The sequence below is a fragment of the Nerophis ophidion genome, linkage group LG01 (genome assembly GCF_033978795.1).
Source record: "Nerophis ophidion isolate RoL-2023_Sa linkage group LG01, RoL_Noph_v1.0, whole genome shotgun sequence".
In the NCBI taxonomy this organism is placed as follows: Eukaryota; Metazoa; Chordata; class Actinopteri; order Syngnathiformes; family Syngnathidae; genus Nerophis; species Nerophis ophidion.
The window spans coordinates 81844961-81862965 of NC_084611.1; the positions used below are offsets into that span (position 1 = coordinate 81844961).

The 18005-nt window shown below is 38.4% G+C and overlaps 1 protein-coding gene across 2 annotated transcripts in view; it reads right to left on the bottom strand.

The window, feature by feature from the left end:
* Nucleotides 1-18005, bottom strand: part of fam193a (family with sequence similarity 193 member A) — a 57183-nt gene extending 39178 nt beyond the window's left edge. For both annotated transcript variants that reach the window (XM_061913218.1, XM_061913209.1), the window contains exons 1-3: nt 17577-18005; nt 5983-6054; nt 2476-2721 (exon numbers count right to left, since the gene is read on the bottom strand). In XM_061913218.1, coding sequence (XP_061769202.1) covers nt 2476-2721; nt 5983-6054; nt 17577-17786 — 528 coding nt within the window. In that variant the 5' untranslated portion in view covers nt 17787-18005. The remainder of the gene's footprint in view (nt 1-2475; nt 2722-5982; nt 6055-17576) is intronic.

Consider the following 18005-nt stretch of genomic DNA (forward strand, 5'->3'; position numbering starts at 1 on the left):
GTTGTAATTTCAAACATTTAGCTTTTGAACAAATAAAAGCAAAACTTTTCGAATGAGCTCCGATCACTTGTATTAACAAAAAAAAATCGCAAATCAAATTTTTTGCAAAATAACAGGATATTGTATTTTTAGGCCATATGTTTTGTTAGCCTGTTTTGAAATATTTATACTACCAAATATTGTGATATATATATACATACATATATATATATATATATCATTATAGCAGGAAGCTACACTATATATTGCAATATAAATTTCAGGCCGTATCACCCACCCCTACTGACCACTCATGAATACTTCCAATACAGCTGCGACTATCTTTTGGAGTTCAAAATAAACTACATTTTCAGTCATGGCAGGTGGCAGTGTTTAAAGATCACTGTGTTGTTTTGCTCTTTTAAACCACTCACTATAGCAGACCTTTGGAGGATTTATGTCAACTGCAGATGTGAATTTTACTGCTACATAGTAGAAATAAATAGACCCAGTGTCACTGTGGAGTAAATCTGTTTATACAGTATTTTTAATCTTAAAAAATCATGGCATTTTTTCATCAGTATAGAGCGTTTAAATTGGTAGCCAATAGGCATACAACCAACATCACATCTTAAAAGAATAGACACATTATGCTCCACTGAAAAAAACCCGAATCACAAGATTTGGTGCTGCTATTATTAGTTCGGAGGACCCTCATTGTGGCTAAACGGCATCAGCTATAGAACATAAAGAGGCTCTTTATGCGACCAGGTCGTTATAGCGTATGCGTCACAAGCCAGAGCCGTTATCAGCAGGCAACCTCTGACATGTCTTTCAAATGGCTGGACAACATTCTCACTTCAGCAGCACATGGATTTGACACAAGGCCGGTTTAGCCTCGAGGACGCACTCGCAGAAGCGAGCCACGCTTGCGGCCCACTTGACACCCAACGTCACGTATCTTTGGCTAGTGTGAGCACTTAGACCCGTGACAGACTTCATTGCTGATTACAATCGGTGCGATCGCTCCTCGAGCCAGTCATCGATAATACCCGTCTGCAGTAAAATTGGCAGTAACACAGTGTTGTATTATAAAGTGATGGCGGGTGAATGGACCAACGTCCGAATGCATGAATGGTTTCCTCTTAGATTGCCAACATACCTGTGGCGTGTCAACATGACATCATCAAATAGTTTGCATAATCGACAGTGATGCATATATTTACTTTAAAAAGGCTAAAAAAAATATATACATTTAAACACAGAGTTCTGCTTAATTAGTATTACCCTATATATTTTGCACCATTTAATAATTGTTGCTCCATGTAAGCGACGTAACAGCGAGAGCTGCAGCGAGCTTGACGTCAGACTTCCTTCCCGTTATCCATAGATCTCCCCTCTCTGTCCTGAAAAGAGCGCCACTGTTCTCTTAATATTTGCACATTACACATTCTGTAGTTCACTGTCCGTGGGTATATCTTGGATACATTAAAGGAAGTCCACATCGCAGACATGTCCCTGCTCTAGGCAATCCTGTGTGTATCGATTACATCATCACAACATCCGGTTGTACAGCGCAGTAAACCTTCGCTTGCAATCGTACCAAAATAAGGTGCTCAGTGCTCACACAACCCAACGTACTGTACATTGAGTGGGTGTTAAGGAGATCGCAAAAAGCCGCTGCCTGACCAGGGCTCTGAAAATCTGCAGAGACTCCTCCCACCCCCCACCAAGGACGGTTTTCACTGCTGGACTCTAGAAAGAGGTTCTGTAACAGCTTCTTCGCACAGGCCGTGAGACTCTTAGAAACATCATAATTAGCCCCTCAATTCCCCCCCAAAATGGATTGACCTGCTGGAATATAAAGACAATATAACATACATTCATAAACCTGGATGAATATGAAAAAGTGCAACAAATTTATCTGTATATTAATCTATTTATATCTGCACCTTATACCTTTTTTTCCTGCACTACCATGAGCTAATGCAACAAAATGTTGTTCTTATCTGTACTGTGAAGTTTAAATTTGAATAACTGATTGATTGTAGCTGAGATAGGCGCCAGCGCCCCCCGCAACCCCAAAAGGGAATAAGCGGTACAAAATGGATGGATGGACAATAAAAAGGAAGTCTAAGTGCCGTTAGGACTGGCCTGGTGTGAGTAAACCCTAAAAAAAACTATGTAAACTGCATCTGTATTTACAGTTTCGACTGGATGAAAAGATATATAGTAATATATATCCCCAACAAAAAGTTATTGGGTTAAAAAAAAATTAACGTTTAATGATCAAAAGTAGTTTGCCAGTCAAATGATTACTTTAAAAAATAAAGACAAGCTGAGTCGTGTTTCTTGTTTATATTCATTGTCATTCAGCTGGAACACTTTGTGGTAGAGCCTTGTAAGCTTGGAGAGGTATTTGTACCTTCTTTACTTGAAAGCAGCAAAAGCGGCGGAATGTATAAGCAACCAGAGCCCTGCCATCAGGTGACTCACCCCCAGTGACTGCTCCAGCGGAGGGTGTCGGTCCTCCTTCTCCACGGTGCGTCTGCAGTCGGAGCACACCCACAGGGGCAGCTGGAGGCCGCTCGGCGTCTGGCCGCCTTCCGACACGCCGTTCTGGTCGGGGCCGCCCGCCTCTGACGGACGGAGGGCGTCTTTGCTGCGTTCGCATCGGCACAGGAGGCAGCGATCGCCGGCGGTGTACGGAGCCCGCTGGTTCAAGCCGAACGTGAACGGCGTCTACAGGGATGGGGGGTGTGGATTCCAGGAGATGGCAGAGCGAACAAGAGTGGACGCGTGTGTTAGCGAACACATTCATTTGGAACTTGAAGCAGCGGTAAAAGAGGGAGAAAACCAAGAAGTAAGCAAAGTATAGAATGTTTACCATCGTAAACACAGACTCATTGATAATGCATCACAGTGTGACTTTAAACACAACGTGTACGGTTAAGACATGTTTTATGGTGACGGCTTAACCCTGGAACAGACCAGATGTCACCTTATTCCCAAAGAAGGAGCAGCAGCGTCAACAAGCAGTGTTAGAAGAATATATACAGTATATTAGGCATGGGCGATATGGCTTAAAATCTATATGACAATATTTATCACAATATATTATTTGGCATATAAATGATAATAAAACCATTACAAAATCTCCTAATTTGGCTACTGATGTACGCTGCAACACGTTGCGTCATTTACAGTTTTGTTTTCTCAAAACTATCATTATTCTAATTGCTAATTGACTGTTAATAGCTGGTGACGTGTTTCCATCTGCACGTCTGTGAAAATGTAATAAGCGCTTATTCTTCTGTTTGAATACTTTACATTAGTTTTGGGTGATTCAACAAATGTCAGTATTGAACCAATACCAAGGAGTTAAAGGGACAGTCTTGGTGATTTCAATGCAAAAACAGTGTATGGCGGTTGGCAATATCAAACAAATATCTAAACTAGTTCCTACTAATTTCTCTGACCTAAATTATTAGGTTTTTGCCTTTACCTTCCTGTGTTCAAAAATGTATTTCCTGAGATTGTAAACAATAAAAAATACGATAAGATGTTTTGATAATAAAAAATATGATATATAAACAGCAATAGAGCGTATACTATAGTCTGTATCGATCTGCCCACCTCTGTTTACATTCAAGAGCTCCAGCTTACCGTATCCTCCTACGTTGTGTGGTGTTGCGAGCTTAGCTATACCTCTTCCCCCAGGGATGATAATTGTAAGAACCATAGATTATTTTCCGCCAGAGGCGAGGATTGCCGATTTAGAAGTGGTTTTGCACTGTGGAGAGATGTTAGCCTCGAGCGAGAACGCTACATTGCGTTATTCGTTCACTGGTCGCTGTCACATTTGCGAGACACAGCTCGAATGTATCATCAACATACATTACCGCGATATTATTAAAATCTCTACCGTTGGCCAAATTTATACTATTCATATCACACAACCTTAAAGTATATTTTCTCTTAAGTCACAAATGACTGGTTGCCTTTTTACAATTTTGTGACAGTAAAGAATGTTAAAATGTGCCTTAAAACATTGCATGTGCGTTGAGTCAAGGCACTACAGAGGAAAGTAGGCGCCTGCATCCTTCGGATTAAAGCTTCGATAGCCCTGACGCGGCCAGTGTTGCTATTGAGACCCCATAAAGTGTGCTGCTATAGACTAAACACACATACACTACACATTTGATTAAGTGCCAACATTTTTCTAAAATATTGCGGCAATGACCACGCAACTTGATCCTCTTCTAGCAATCATACACAAATACAACATTCTATCAAGGAACAATTTAAAGTGGATTTGCACTTTTTTAATTTTGCATATCATTTAGAATCCCTATGGTAGGCATGAACATATAAGTGGTAAAATATGGCAATTGCGAGATGGCTAATAATGCAGCTGAAGGGAGTGCACTATTCCGCCCACAAAGCCTTCTAAAAAAAAACATACAAAAAACGTTAACAATACTCCATTTACAGATCGTGACCTGAATATTAACCAAGTATGAGCGATATTGTTATTTTAAGAATTACTGTAGACAAACTTACTTTTAGTGGTGCTGTGATCACAGAGAACTAACTAGCTTTAGCTGCTATATTGACATATTGAGTCGGCGAGTTTCTGCATCATCTCTAAGTTGGTAAAAGTGAATTTTAGATTATAAAACATAAAAAAACTCCCCTGGATAGTAAAAGGTTGTGGACATAATCCAATAAATTGGTCAACTGTGACATTCAATTTATACCCACTTTTTTATTTCTGGGTGAATTACATTACATCGTCACCGAAACAGGAAGAAATAAACATCCCATCAAGCAACCCAGTGAGAGCAGTCATTGTACAGTGGTTGTGTTTTTTATGTTCGTAGTATGTATTTCTTGTTTAGCACTTAGCAATCCTGCTACTTGCTGGGTCTGGTTATCGCTCAGTTTCTTAAACTTGTAGATCATCCTCTTTATATTCAGGCTCAAAAATACAAGTTTTTGGATCATCATTTGTCCCAAAGTAGTCTTTGTTGTCCCTCATGAAGTTTGTCATAAGTAGTTGTTGAAGGGAATAACAAACGTTGTGATGCGTCTGTGAAATTAATACGTCACTGTACGCTTAAGATAAACAAAAAATGTAAATATTACATGTTGTTATGAATGTTACTACATTACATATATTCTTACAACATTTATATAAAACAGAGGTTTTTGAGCACTGTATAGGCGGAATAGAGGGAATCTAATTGAGTTTGAGTTTATTTCGAACATGCAAGTATAAAACATGATACATCACAATTTCCAGTTTTTCTTTTCAACATGTCCAAAAAGGAGTAGGAAGAAGCAGAGCTTATTTAATCCTACCCCTTTTCTTTTACATAACAGTTGCTAAAACTTTTTGTTCACTTCCTGTTCTCAATTTATTCACAATATACTCCATAAGTAATCACAATAAAAATTAATAATAATAATTATTCAATAATAATAATTGGTGGAGTAAGTCATATTTCATATGATGAGATAAGTAAGATTATTTTGAGAAGGAATGAATGGATAAATGAAATAAATTGAGAATGTTTATCATGGTTCTTCTTCTTTGTAGTTTGTAAACACTTTTAGTTTGAAAAGTTTCTTGAAGTGGATCATATTAGTACATTGTTTGATCGCTTTGCTTAATCCATTCCATAATTTAATTCCACATACTGATATACTGAAGGTCTTAAGTGTCGTACGTGCATACAAATGTTTTAAATTAAATTTTTCTCTAAGATTATATTTCTCCTCTTTTTTTGAGAAGAATTGTTGTATGTTCTTGGGTCTAATTGGCTCCATTGTAAGCTGACTTTGTTTATTTGAGTTAGAATACATTAAAAAAAAAAAAGTTAATGTGTGTATGTCTCACATATAGTTATGAGTGATATGCAAAAGTCCCAAAAAAGTGCATTTCCCCTTTAAGATGCAAGCTTGCTTTGCAGACTGACTAAACATACAAAGCAAACGTACCTGAAGAACTCCAGAGAAGTCAGCGTTCACCGGTCCTTCTGTGAACTGTGGCGTGATGCTGTTTGCTTTAAGCTGCATGATAACAATAAATATAAAAGTTAAATAATATTCACACGGACAAGTATTTGCCAATTTAAGGTAGAAAGCATACAATTGCAGCTACTTTTTAAAGGGTGTATTATATTAGACCATCTGTTTAATGTCTTCTTGTGTTACCCAAGACGACAGGGGCTTGCGAGCAGCAACGTTCAAACACAGAAGCAAGCAAACGCCGACATAGCCAGGCTACCAGGAGAGACGGACCTTAGGGACGTGTCTTTAAAAGACATGGGCGTGATGCTCAGAAGAAAAGGCAGCTGAAGCAGGATTTAAAAGAAAAGGTACACTTGACTTTTGTCAACACTTGGCTGTAAGGGTGTTTGCGTGTGCATTTTCAATTAGCGGAATTGTTTTATTTTTTGCGCAGCGCCACATTTCTGTGATTGCAGCATTTTGAATTTGCCGTATTTCGCAGTTGCGTTTGGTTGTGGGAGCGTTTGGACGTTGCTGCACGTTGGTCCCTGTCAGTAAACTGCAGACTCTTCTTGGAGACTTTGGAAAAGTTGTGTAGCTGAGTCACAGCGCCTTGATCCTTATATCGGTTTGAGTGTGTGCTGTGCAATTCTCTACTGAAACACTAGGGGCAGTGTTTTCGGCGTCAACTCGGCGGACAACAACAATGCTCGCTGACTAATGGTGCGTTCCAATTTACTATGTAAACTGGGAATGACGTCACAGCTGGGCTATAACACTCCAGTTACGAAATCTGAAAAACACCACATTCACAAAAGCAATTTTTCTGCTTGCCATATCTGAATATGCAACCTACAAACACGGTTGATGAAGAGGAAATAAGGTTTTAAAGAGGGCTGGGCGATATGTCGGTATATACTCGATATATTGCGGGTTTGTCTCTGAGCGATATAGAAAATTACTATATCGTGATATTCGAGTATACGTTCTCACGCAGTTGCTTTAAGCTGCTGGCATTACACTGCAGGCTCTTCCCACTCTTTCTACTGTCTCCTTCTCACAGACAGCAAGTGCACTTTCTGAAATACGTCACATACTGTCACGTCATACGTCACATACGTATAAGCCCTCGCGGAGCAGAGAGGTAGTAGCATGGGTAATGTTAGCTGTGATGCTAACGGAGCCGTGCGAGTGGTAATACGAGAGAAAGAAGGTGCGAATCTGGTAACAAAATGAAGGAAGAATTAATTCCCAAGAAACACAGCAGGGGGGCCATCGTCTGGCGGTGGGTTGGCTTCAAGTGGGAATATGTCGAACAGACAACCGTAATTTGTCAAGTGTGGGGCAAAGGTGTTGCTACAAAAAAGTAGAATTACTGTTAATATGTAGCATCATTTGAAAAGTCACCTGCTAGAGAATGAAGAGTGAATTCTCCGCATGTCAACAGCATTCGGTGCCACACGCCCACACCCACAAAATGCCGAGGCAAACATTTCCAAATCAACACTGTATGAAAAAAATAGTCAACAACAAAAGGAGATAATGTCTGCAGTAACCTACCACATAGCGAAGGAAATACCCTATTTGATTTCCTATTATGCAGCTCAGTTTTATTTGGCAGTTATTGAAATATCTTGTGTGACATCATGCACAAAAGTGCACTTTGTTTTAAACTATTCTAGTGGCATTCTGTACAAAAAGTGCACTTTAATTTAGTGTTGTTTTGATATGTCATCTTAGTGACATCATGCACAAAAGTGCACTAATAGATTTTTTAAAAATGTCTCTGACAATCTTGCACCTTGTGTTTTGGAAATGACATGAATGTTTGTGCCACTCCTTAATAACTGTTTAATAAATATAGTTTTGGTCTATTGACTTAGTTGTGGTTTCCCTCTCTGCATGAAAGTTAAAAATGAGCATATATCGATGCAGTATGAAAAAGAATGTTTTAATGTAGACACATAGAATCATCATACTGGTGTGATTATATGCATCAAGTGTTAATTCAAGGCTAAGGCAAAATATCGAGATATATATTGCGTATCGCGATATGGCCTAAAAGTATTGAGATATTAAAAAAAAGGCCATATCGCCCAGCCCTAGATTAAAAAAAAAACAATTACATGTACTAAGTATTCAGACCCTTTGCTTAACACTTTTTTGATGCACCTTTGGCAGAAATTACAGCCTAAGGTATTTTTTAATACGATGCCACAAGCTTGGCATGCCTATCTTTGGGCAGTTTTGCCCATTACTCTTAATAGCACCTCTCAAGCTCCATCAAGCTGGATGGAAAGATTTGGTTTTCAAGCAGGATGTCGCTGTACATTTCTGCATTCATCTTTCCCTCTATCCCGACTAGTCTCCCAGTTCCTGACGCTGAAAAACATCCCCACACCATGGTGCTGCCACCACCATGCTTCATTGTAGGGATGGTATTGGCCTGGTGATGAGAGGTGCCTGCTTTCCTCCAAACATGACACCTGGCATTCCATCCAAAGAGTTTCAATCTTCGTCTCATCAGAACACAGCACTTTGTTTCTTATGGTCTGAGAGTCTTTCAGGTGCATTTTGGACACCTTTTTCCATCTGGCTACCAAACTGGCCTGATTGATGGATTGGTGAAGACAACCTGGATGGAAACCGACACTTCCCATCCAACCAGATGGAGCTTGAGAGGTGCTGCAAAGAGGAATGGGCAAAATTGCCCGGAGATAGGTGTTCCAAGCTTGTGGCATCGTATTCAAAATACTTGAGGCTGTAATCGCTGCATAGGGTGCATCAACAAAGTATTGAGCAAATGCTGTGAATGCTTACGTAAATGTGTTTTATTTTCATTTTTGATAAATTTGCACAATAAAAAAAAAAGAACAACTTTTCACATTGTCATTATAGAGTATTCCGTGTAGAATGCTGAGGTCAAAAATGAATTAATTCCATTTTGGAATAAGGCAAAGTTGTGTAACAACAAAATGTGGAAAAAGTGAAGCTCTGCGAATAATTTCCGGATCCTCAGTACTACTTTTTTAAAATTAATTAATACCGCGGTACTAGTTCATTAGTACTGATGTAACGTATGACCCTAGTTGCAACATTCAGTTATATTGCAATGTTGATATGAAATCGGAGAAGGCGGTATACACGAAACAGGTTCACGACCTCTGAACAAGTGCACAGGAAATGGCCAATTATGCTAAATAGATGACATAATTTAGGAACTTCTGGCAACTTTTGGGACTACTTATTTTACTAAAACGTTGGCGGCAATGCTCACAAACACCTTAAAAAATCAAATTTAAAATTGTTCACATATACACAGCCACCTGTGTTCTAATAGTGGAATTCAAAAACAAACAGGCGTTAGAACTCCTGTTAGTATTTGTTATCATTCCTATTTATTTACCTTTTGCGGCTGCAGCATTTTGCTAGCAGGTGTAATCTTAAATGTTCCTTTCCATTATGCCTAATAGAAGCAGTCAGTGTGACATTTGTACCACTTGGTGGTTGTGAGGGTGACGTTTTTTATGCATAAAAAATCAAAAGTAGCAATAATAAACATTGTCAAGTCAAACCTTAGTGAGAGGAGAGCCAAGGCCCACACAAGAGTGTAGCAGTTAGCATTATTAGCTCGCATTGGTGTTTATCTTTGGGATTGTAATGGTAAGAAAACACTATTTTATTTTTCAATGTGTAGTTTTGTGTGTAGCAAACACACCTAAAAACATTCAATTTTTAAATTGTTCACATATACACAGACACCTGTGTTCTAACGGTGGAGTTCAAATACTAACAGGAGATATCACTTCTGTTAATATTTGTTATCATTCCTATTTATTTACCTTTTGGGGCTGCAGCCTTTTGAAAGCAGGTGTAATCTTAAATGTTCGTTTACATTATACCTAATAGAAGCAGTCAGTGTGACATTTGTACCACTTGGTGGTTGTGAGGGTGATGTTTTTTATGCATAAAAACTCAAAAGTAGCAATAAGAAACACTGTCAGGTCAAACTTTAGTGAGAAGAGAGCCAAGGCCCATACAAGAGTATATAGTACAGGGGTTGGCAACCTTTACCACTCAAAGAGCCATTTTGACCTGTTTCACAAAATAAAGAAAACAATGGGAGCCACAAAACTCTTTTGAAATTTAAAATGAAATAACACGGCATACAGTTTTTTTTACTTTGTGCTACGTATAAACCAGGGGTCTCAGACACGCCGCCCGCACCTTAATATGAAAATTTAATGATAGTGGGGCCCGCGAGTTTTATATGAATGCCGCTTGACAGCATCACACTTGCCAACCATCCCGAATATTCCGAGAGACTACCGAATGTCAGATCAACCATTCTCGCGAATGCTTGCAGAATTTCCCTCGATTAACAATAATAAGGGCAACCTATGTAGGTCCTGCCTTTGACGCCCTCTACAACACGTCCAATCATCTTGCCAGCTGAGACACATGTCGTACGAGGCTTCTGCTGACACACGCAAACGATTGCAAGGCATACTTGTTCAACAGCCATACAGGTTACTGAGGGTTGTGATATAAACAACTTTAACACTTACTAATATGCACCACACTGTGAATCCACACCAAACAAGAATGACAAACAATTTTGGGACAACATTGACACTGTAACACAACATAAACACAGAAGAACAAATACCCAGAATCCCATGCATCCCACTTTTCCAGGCTACATTATACACCCCGCTAGCACGAAATCCCCCAAGCCCCTCCGTGCGTCGGTTAAGGTGGGCAGAGTTGGAGGGAGCGGGGTTTGGTGCTGATGTAGCCCGGAAGAGTAGGGATGCTTTGAATTCTGGGTATTTGTTCTTTTGTGTTTATGTTGTGTTACAGTGCCGATGTTCTCCCAAAATGTGTTTGGTGTGGGTTCACAGTGTGATGCATATTAGTAAGAGTGTTAAAGTTGTTTGTATTACAACCATCAGTGTAACCTGTATGGCTATTGACTAAGTATGCGTTGCAGTCGCTTTCGTGTGCTAACAGAGGCTGAACATAAAATGACCAGTCGACACGCAGGTCGCGTGATGTAAAAGTGGGCACGACGACATGTTGTAGAGAAGGTTAAAGATATTGCCATCACTGCACACCCTCAATATTGTAGTTCAGGTGAAAACTGGAGAATGTTATCCCCGGGTGATTTCTGAGAGAGGCACTAAAATCCGGAAACCTCACGGAATAGTCGTTGGGGTCGGCAATTTAGCAGCTGAGCCACATCAGAGTGATCAAAGACCCGCATGCGGCTCCGGAGCCGCGGGTTGCAGACCCCTGGTATAGTAGATGCAGTTAGTGTGACATTTTGTGGTTGTGAGGGTGATGTGTTTTATACATAAAAACTCAAAAGTAGCAATAATAAACATTGTTAGGTCAAACCTAAGTGAGAAGACAGCCAAGGCCCAGACAAGAGAGTAGCACTTAGCATTATCGGCTAGCATTGGTGTTTATCTTTGGGATTGCAGTGGTAAGAAAACACTATTTTATTCTTCGATATGTAATTTTGTAGCAAACTAAAACATTGGCGACAATGCTCACACACACCTAAAAATTGTTTTATTTTAAATTCTTCACATGTACATAGCCACCTGTGTTCTAAAGGAGTTAAATATAGTATTTATTATCATTCCTATTATTTACCTTCTTATCATTCCCATTATTTACCTTTTGGGGCTGCAGGTTTTTGAAAGCAGGTGTAATCTTAAATGCTCTTTATTACATTATGTATAGTAGATGCAGTCAGTGTGACATTTTGTGGTTGTGAGGGTGATGTGTTTTATGCATAAAAACTCAAAAGTAGCAATAATAAACATTGTCAGGTCAAACCTCAGTGAGAAGACAGCCAAGGCCCATACAAGAGAGTAGCACTTAGCATTATCGGCTAGCATTGGTGTTTATCTTTGGGATTGCAGTGGTAAGAAAACACTATTTTATTCTTCGATATGTAATTTTGTAGCAAACTAAAACATTGGCGACAATGCTCACACACACCTAAAAATTGTTTTATTTTAAATTCTTCACATGTACATAGCCACCTGTGTTCTAAAGGAGTTAAATATAGTATTTATTATCATTCCTATTATTTACCTTCTTATCATTCCCATTATTTACCTTTTGGGGCGGCAGCTTTTTGAAAGCAGGTGTAATCTTAAATGTTCTTTATTACAATTTACATAGTAGATGCAGTCAGTGTGACATTTTGTGGTTGTGAGGGTGGTGTGTTTTATGCATAGAAACTCAAAAGTAGCAATAATAAACATTGTCAGGTCAAACCTCAGTGAGAAGACAGCCAAGGCCCATACAAGAGAGTAGCACTTAGCATTATCGGCTAGCATTGGTGTTTATCTTTGGGATTGTAGTGGTAAGAAAACACTATTTTATTCTTCGATATGTAATTTTGTAGCAAACTAAAACATTGGCGACAATGCTCACACACACCTAAAAATTGTTTTATTTTAAATTGTTCACATGTACACAGCCACCTGTGTTCTAAAGGAGTTAAATATAGTATTTATTATCATTCCCATTATTTACCTTTTGGGGCTGCAGCTTTTTGAAAGCAGGTGTAATCTTAAATGTTCTTCATTACATTACGTATAGTAGAGGCAGTCAGTGTGACATTTTGTGGTTGTGAGGGTGATGTGTTTTATGCATAAAAACTCAAAAGTAGCAATAATAAACATTGTCAGGTCAAACATCAGTGAGAAGACAGCCAAGGCCCATACAAGAGTAGCACTTAGCATTATCAGCTAGCATTGGTGTTTATCTTTGGGATTGCAGTGGTAAGAAAACACTATTTTATTCTTCGATATGTAATTTTGTAGCAAACTAAAACATTGGCGACAATGCTCACACACACCTAAAAATTGTTTTATTTTAAATTCTTCACATGTACACAGACACCTGTGTTCTAAAGGAGTTAAATATAGTATTTATTATCATTCCTATTATTTACCTTCTTATCATTCCCATTATTTACCTTTTGGGGCTGCAGCTTTTTGAAAGCAGGTGTAATCTTAAATGTTCTTTATTACATTATGTATAGTAGATGCAGTCAGTGTGACATTTTGTGGTTGTGAGGGTGATGTGTTTTATGCATAGAAACTCAAAAGTAGCAATAATAAACATTGTCAGGTCAAACCTCAGTGAGAAGACAGCCAAGGCCCATACAAGAGAGTAGCACTTAGCATTATCAGCTAGCATTGGTGTTTATCTTTGGGATTGTAGTGGTAAGGAAACACTATTTTATTCTTCGATATGTAATTTTGTAGCAAACTAAAACATTGGCGACAATGCTCACACACACCTAAAAATTGTTTTATTTAAAATTATTCACATGTACACAGTCACCTGTGTTCTAAAGGAGTTAAATATAGTATTTATTATCATTCCTATTATTTACCTTCTTATCATTCCCATTATTTACCTTTTGGGGCTGCAGCTTTTTGAAAGCAAGTGTAATCTTAAATGTTCTTTATTACATTATGTATAGTAGATGCAGTCAGTGTGACATTTTGTGGTTGTGAGGGTGATGTGTTTTATGCATAAAAACTCAAAAGTAGCAATAATAAACATTGTCAGGTCAAACCTCAGTGAGAAGACAGCCAAGGCCCATACAAAAGAGTAGCACTTAGCATTATCAGCTAGCATTGGTGTTTATCTTTGGGATTGTGGTGGTAAGAAAACACTATTTTATTCTTCGATATGTAATTTTGTAGCAAACTAAAACATTGGCGACAATGCTCACACACACCTAAAAATTGTTTTATTTTAAATTCTTCACATGTACACAGCCACCTGTGTTCTAAAGGAGTTAAATATAGTATTTAGTATAAATCCTATAATTTACCTTCTTATCATTCCCATTATTTACCTTTTGGGGCTGCAGCTTTTTGAAAGCAGGTGTAATCTTAAATGTTCTTTATTACATTGTACATAGTAGATGCAGTCAGTGTGACATTTTGTGGTTGTGAGGGTGATGTGTTTTATGCATAAAAACTCTAAAGTAGCAATAATAAACATTGTCAGGTCAAACCTCAGTGAGAAGACAGCCAAGGCCCATACAAGAGAGTAGCACTTAGCATTATCGGCTAGCATTGGTGTTTATCTTTGGGATTGCAGTGGTAAGAAAACACTATTTTATTCTTCGATATGTAATTTTGTAGCAAACTAAAACATTGGCGACAATGCTCACACACACCTAAAAATTGTTTTATTTTAAATTCTTCACATGTACATAGCCACCTGTGTTCTAAAGGAGTTAAATATAGTATTTATTATCATTCCTATTTAACTACCTTCTTATCATTCCCATTATTTACCTTTTGGGGCTGCAGCTTTTTGAAAGCAGGTGTAATCTTAAATGTTCTTTATTACAATTTACATAGTAGATGCAGTCAGTGTGACATTTTGTGGTTGTGAGGGTGGTGTGTTTTATGCATAGAAACTCAAAAGTAGCAATAATAAACATTGTCAGGTCAAACCTCAGTGAGAAGACAGCCAAGGCCCATACAAGAGAGTAGCACTTAGCATTATCGGCTAGCATTGGTGTTTATCTTTGGGATTGTAGTGGTAAGAAAACACTATTTTATTCTTCGATATGTAATTTTGTAGCAAACTAAAACATTGGCGACAATGCTCACACACACCTAAAAATTGTTTTATTTTAAATTGTTCACATGTACACAGCCACCTGTGTTCTAAAGGAGTTAAATATAGTATTTATTATCATTCCCATTATTTACCTTTTGGGGCTGCAGCTTTTTGAAAGCAGGTGTAATCTTAAATGTTCTTCATTACATTACGTATAGTAGAGGCAGTCAGTGTGACATTTTGTGGTTGTGAGGGTGATGTGTTTTATGCATAAAAACTCAAAAGTAGCAATAATAAACATTGTCAGGTCAAACATCAGTGAGAAGACAGCCAAGGCCCATACAAGAGTAGCACTTAGCATTATCAGCTAGCATTGGTGTTTATCTTTGGGATTGTGGTGGTAAGAAAACACTATTTTATTCTTCGATATGTAATTTTGTAGCAAACTAAAACATTGGCGACAATGCTCACACACACCTAAAAATTGTTTTATTTTAAATTCTTCACATGTACACAGCCACCTGTGTTCTAAAGGAGTTAAATATAGTATTTAGTATAAATCCTATAATTTACCTTCTTATCATTCCCATTATTTACCTTTTGGGGCTGCAGCTTTTTGAAAGCAGGTGTAATCTTAAATGTTCTTTATTACATTGTACATAGTAGATGCAGTCAGTGTGACATTTTGTGGTTGTGAGGGTGATGTGTTTTATGCATAAAAACTCTAAAGTAGCAATAATAAACATTGTCAGGTCAAACCTCAGTGAGAAGACAGCCAAGGCCCATACAAGAGAGTAGCACTTAGCATTATCGGCTAGCATTGGTGTTTATCTTTGGGATTGCAGTGGTAAGAAAACACTATTTTATTCTTCGATATGTAATTTTGTAGCAAACTAAAACATTGGCGACAATGCTCACACACACCTAAAAATTGTTTTATTTTAAATTCTTCACATGTACATAGCCACCTGTGTTCTAAAGGAGTTAAATATAGTATTTATTATCATTCCTATTTAACTACCTTCTTATCATTCCCATTATTTACCTTTTGGGGCTGCAGCTTTTTGAAAGCAGGTGTAATCTTAAATGTTCTTTATTACAATTTACATAGTAGATGCAGTCAGTGTGACATTTTGTGGTTGTGAGGGTGGTGTGTTTTATGCATAGAAACTCAAAAGTAGCAATAATAAACATTGTCAGGTCAAACCTCAGTGAGAAGACAGCCAAGGCCCATACAAGAGAGTAGCACTTAGCATTATCGGCTAGCATTGGTGTTTATCTTTGGGATTGTAGTGGTAAGAAAACACTATTTTATTCTTCGATATGTAATTTTGTAGCAAACTAAAACATTGGCGACAATGCTCACACACACCTAAAAATTGTTTTATTTTAAATTGTTCACATGTACACAGCCACCTGTGTTCTAAAGGAGTTAAATATAGTATTTATTATCATTCCCATTATTTACCTTTTGGGGCTGCAGCTTTTTGAAAGCAGGTGTAATCTTAAATGTCCTTCATTACATTACGTATAGTAGAGGCAGTCAGTGTGACATTTTGTGGTTGTGAGGGTGATGTGTTTTATGCATAAAAACTCAAAAGTAGCAATAATAAACATTGTCAGGTCAAACATCAGTGAGAAGACAGCCAAGGCCCATACAAGAGTAGCACTTAGCATTATCAGCTAGCATTGGTGTTTATCTTTGGGATTGCAGTGGTAAGAAAACACTATTTTATTCTTCGATATGTAATTTTGTAGCAAACTAAAACATTGGCGACAATGCTCACACACACCTAAAAATTGTTTTGTTTTAAATTCTTCACATGTACACAGACACCTGTGTTCTAAAGGAGTTAAATATAGTATTTATTATCATTCCTATTATTTACCTTCTTATCATTCCCATTATTTACCTTTTGGGGCTGCAGCTTTTTGAAAGCAGGTGTAATCTTAAATGTTCTTTATTACATTATGTATAGTAGATGCAGTCAGTGTGACATTTTGTGGTTGTGAGGGTGATGTGTTTTATGCATAGAAACTCAAAAGTAGCAATAATAAACATTGTCAGGTCAAACCTCAGTGAGAAGACAGCCAAGGCCCATACAAGAGAGTAGCACTTAGCATTATCAGCTAGCATTGGTGTTTATCTTTGGGATTGTAGTGGTAAGGAAACACTATTTTATTCTTCGATATGTAATTTTGTAGCAAACTAAAACATTGGCGACAATGCTCACACACACCTAAAAATTGTTTTATTTAAAATTATTCACATGTACACAGTCACCTGTGTTCTAAAGGAGTTAAATATAGTATTTATTATCATTCCTATTATTTACCTTCTTATCATTCCCATTATTTACCTTTTGGGGCTGCAGCTTTTTGAAAGCAAGTGTAATCTTAAATGTTCTTTATTACATTATACATAGTAGATGCAGTCAGTGTGACATTTTGTGGTTGTGAGGGTGATGTGTTTTATGCATAAAAACTCAAAAGTAGCAATAATAAACATTGTCAGGTCAAACCTCAGTGAGAAGACAGCCAAGGCCCATACAAGAGAGTAGCACTTAGCATTATCGGCTAGCATTGGTGTTTATCTTTGGGATTGTAGTGGTAAGAAAACACTATTTTATTCGATAATGTGTAGTTTGGTAGCAAAGTCCCCACGAAGTACACTTCAGTGTATAACTATGTGTTTTATGTTGTATAAGTAGATGTAGGCGCAGCTAAGAACTTAAGCTAACTGTGGCAAGGTAGTCTCGTCGGTCCCACTGTAATGTTTACGGTAGCGTTAAGCCCACAATTGGTACAGTTTGTGAGCAGACGAAGTGTAAGAAAGTAAGGTTGAAATGTTTTGGTGGACATAAAAATGCCCCCAAGAGGCAGGTTAGCTCGCTGCCTCATCTCCCATCAGTTTGGGGCCCACGGCAGATTGCTTGATAACGTCCCCGCTTTGACATCCCCCGGCTTACCTCTCCGTTAATGGAGCCCACGTTGACGATGCCTCCGCCGGCAGGTGTTAGGAAGCCGGCAGGTGTCGGAGCTCCAACGCAGCCGAGGGCCGAGGGAAGGCCGGCCTTGCCGACGCCGTTGCTGCTATTGCAGACAGCACTGCAGCTACTGCCACCGCCCCGCTTGTTCTTCCTGCGTTTAGCCCCTCGTTTAGCATCGGTTGGACTCATTATGTTGTTGTTTTTTAATCCGAGACAACGTGCTGTCCAGGCTCGGCAGAAGTGTGAGGGTTCTCAAATGGAATATTTGGTTCTTTTTTTTTTTTTAAATACAAGGAGGCGATTTAAGGGAGGGGGGGAAAAAAGACACCCAAGCAAAGTGCAGAAGCCGACTTGACTGAGCAATATGGCTGCCGGCTGTTGCTGCCTCCACTTGGCTTCCACTTGCGT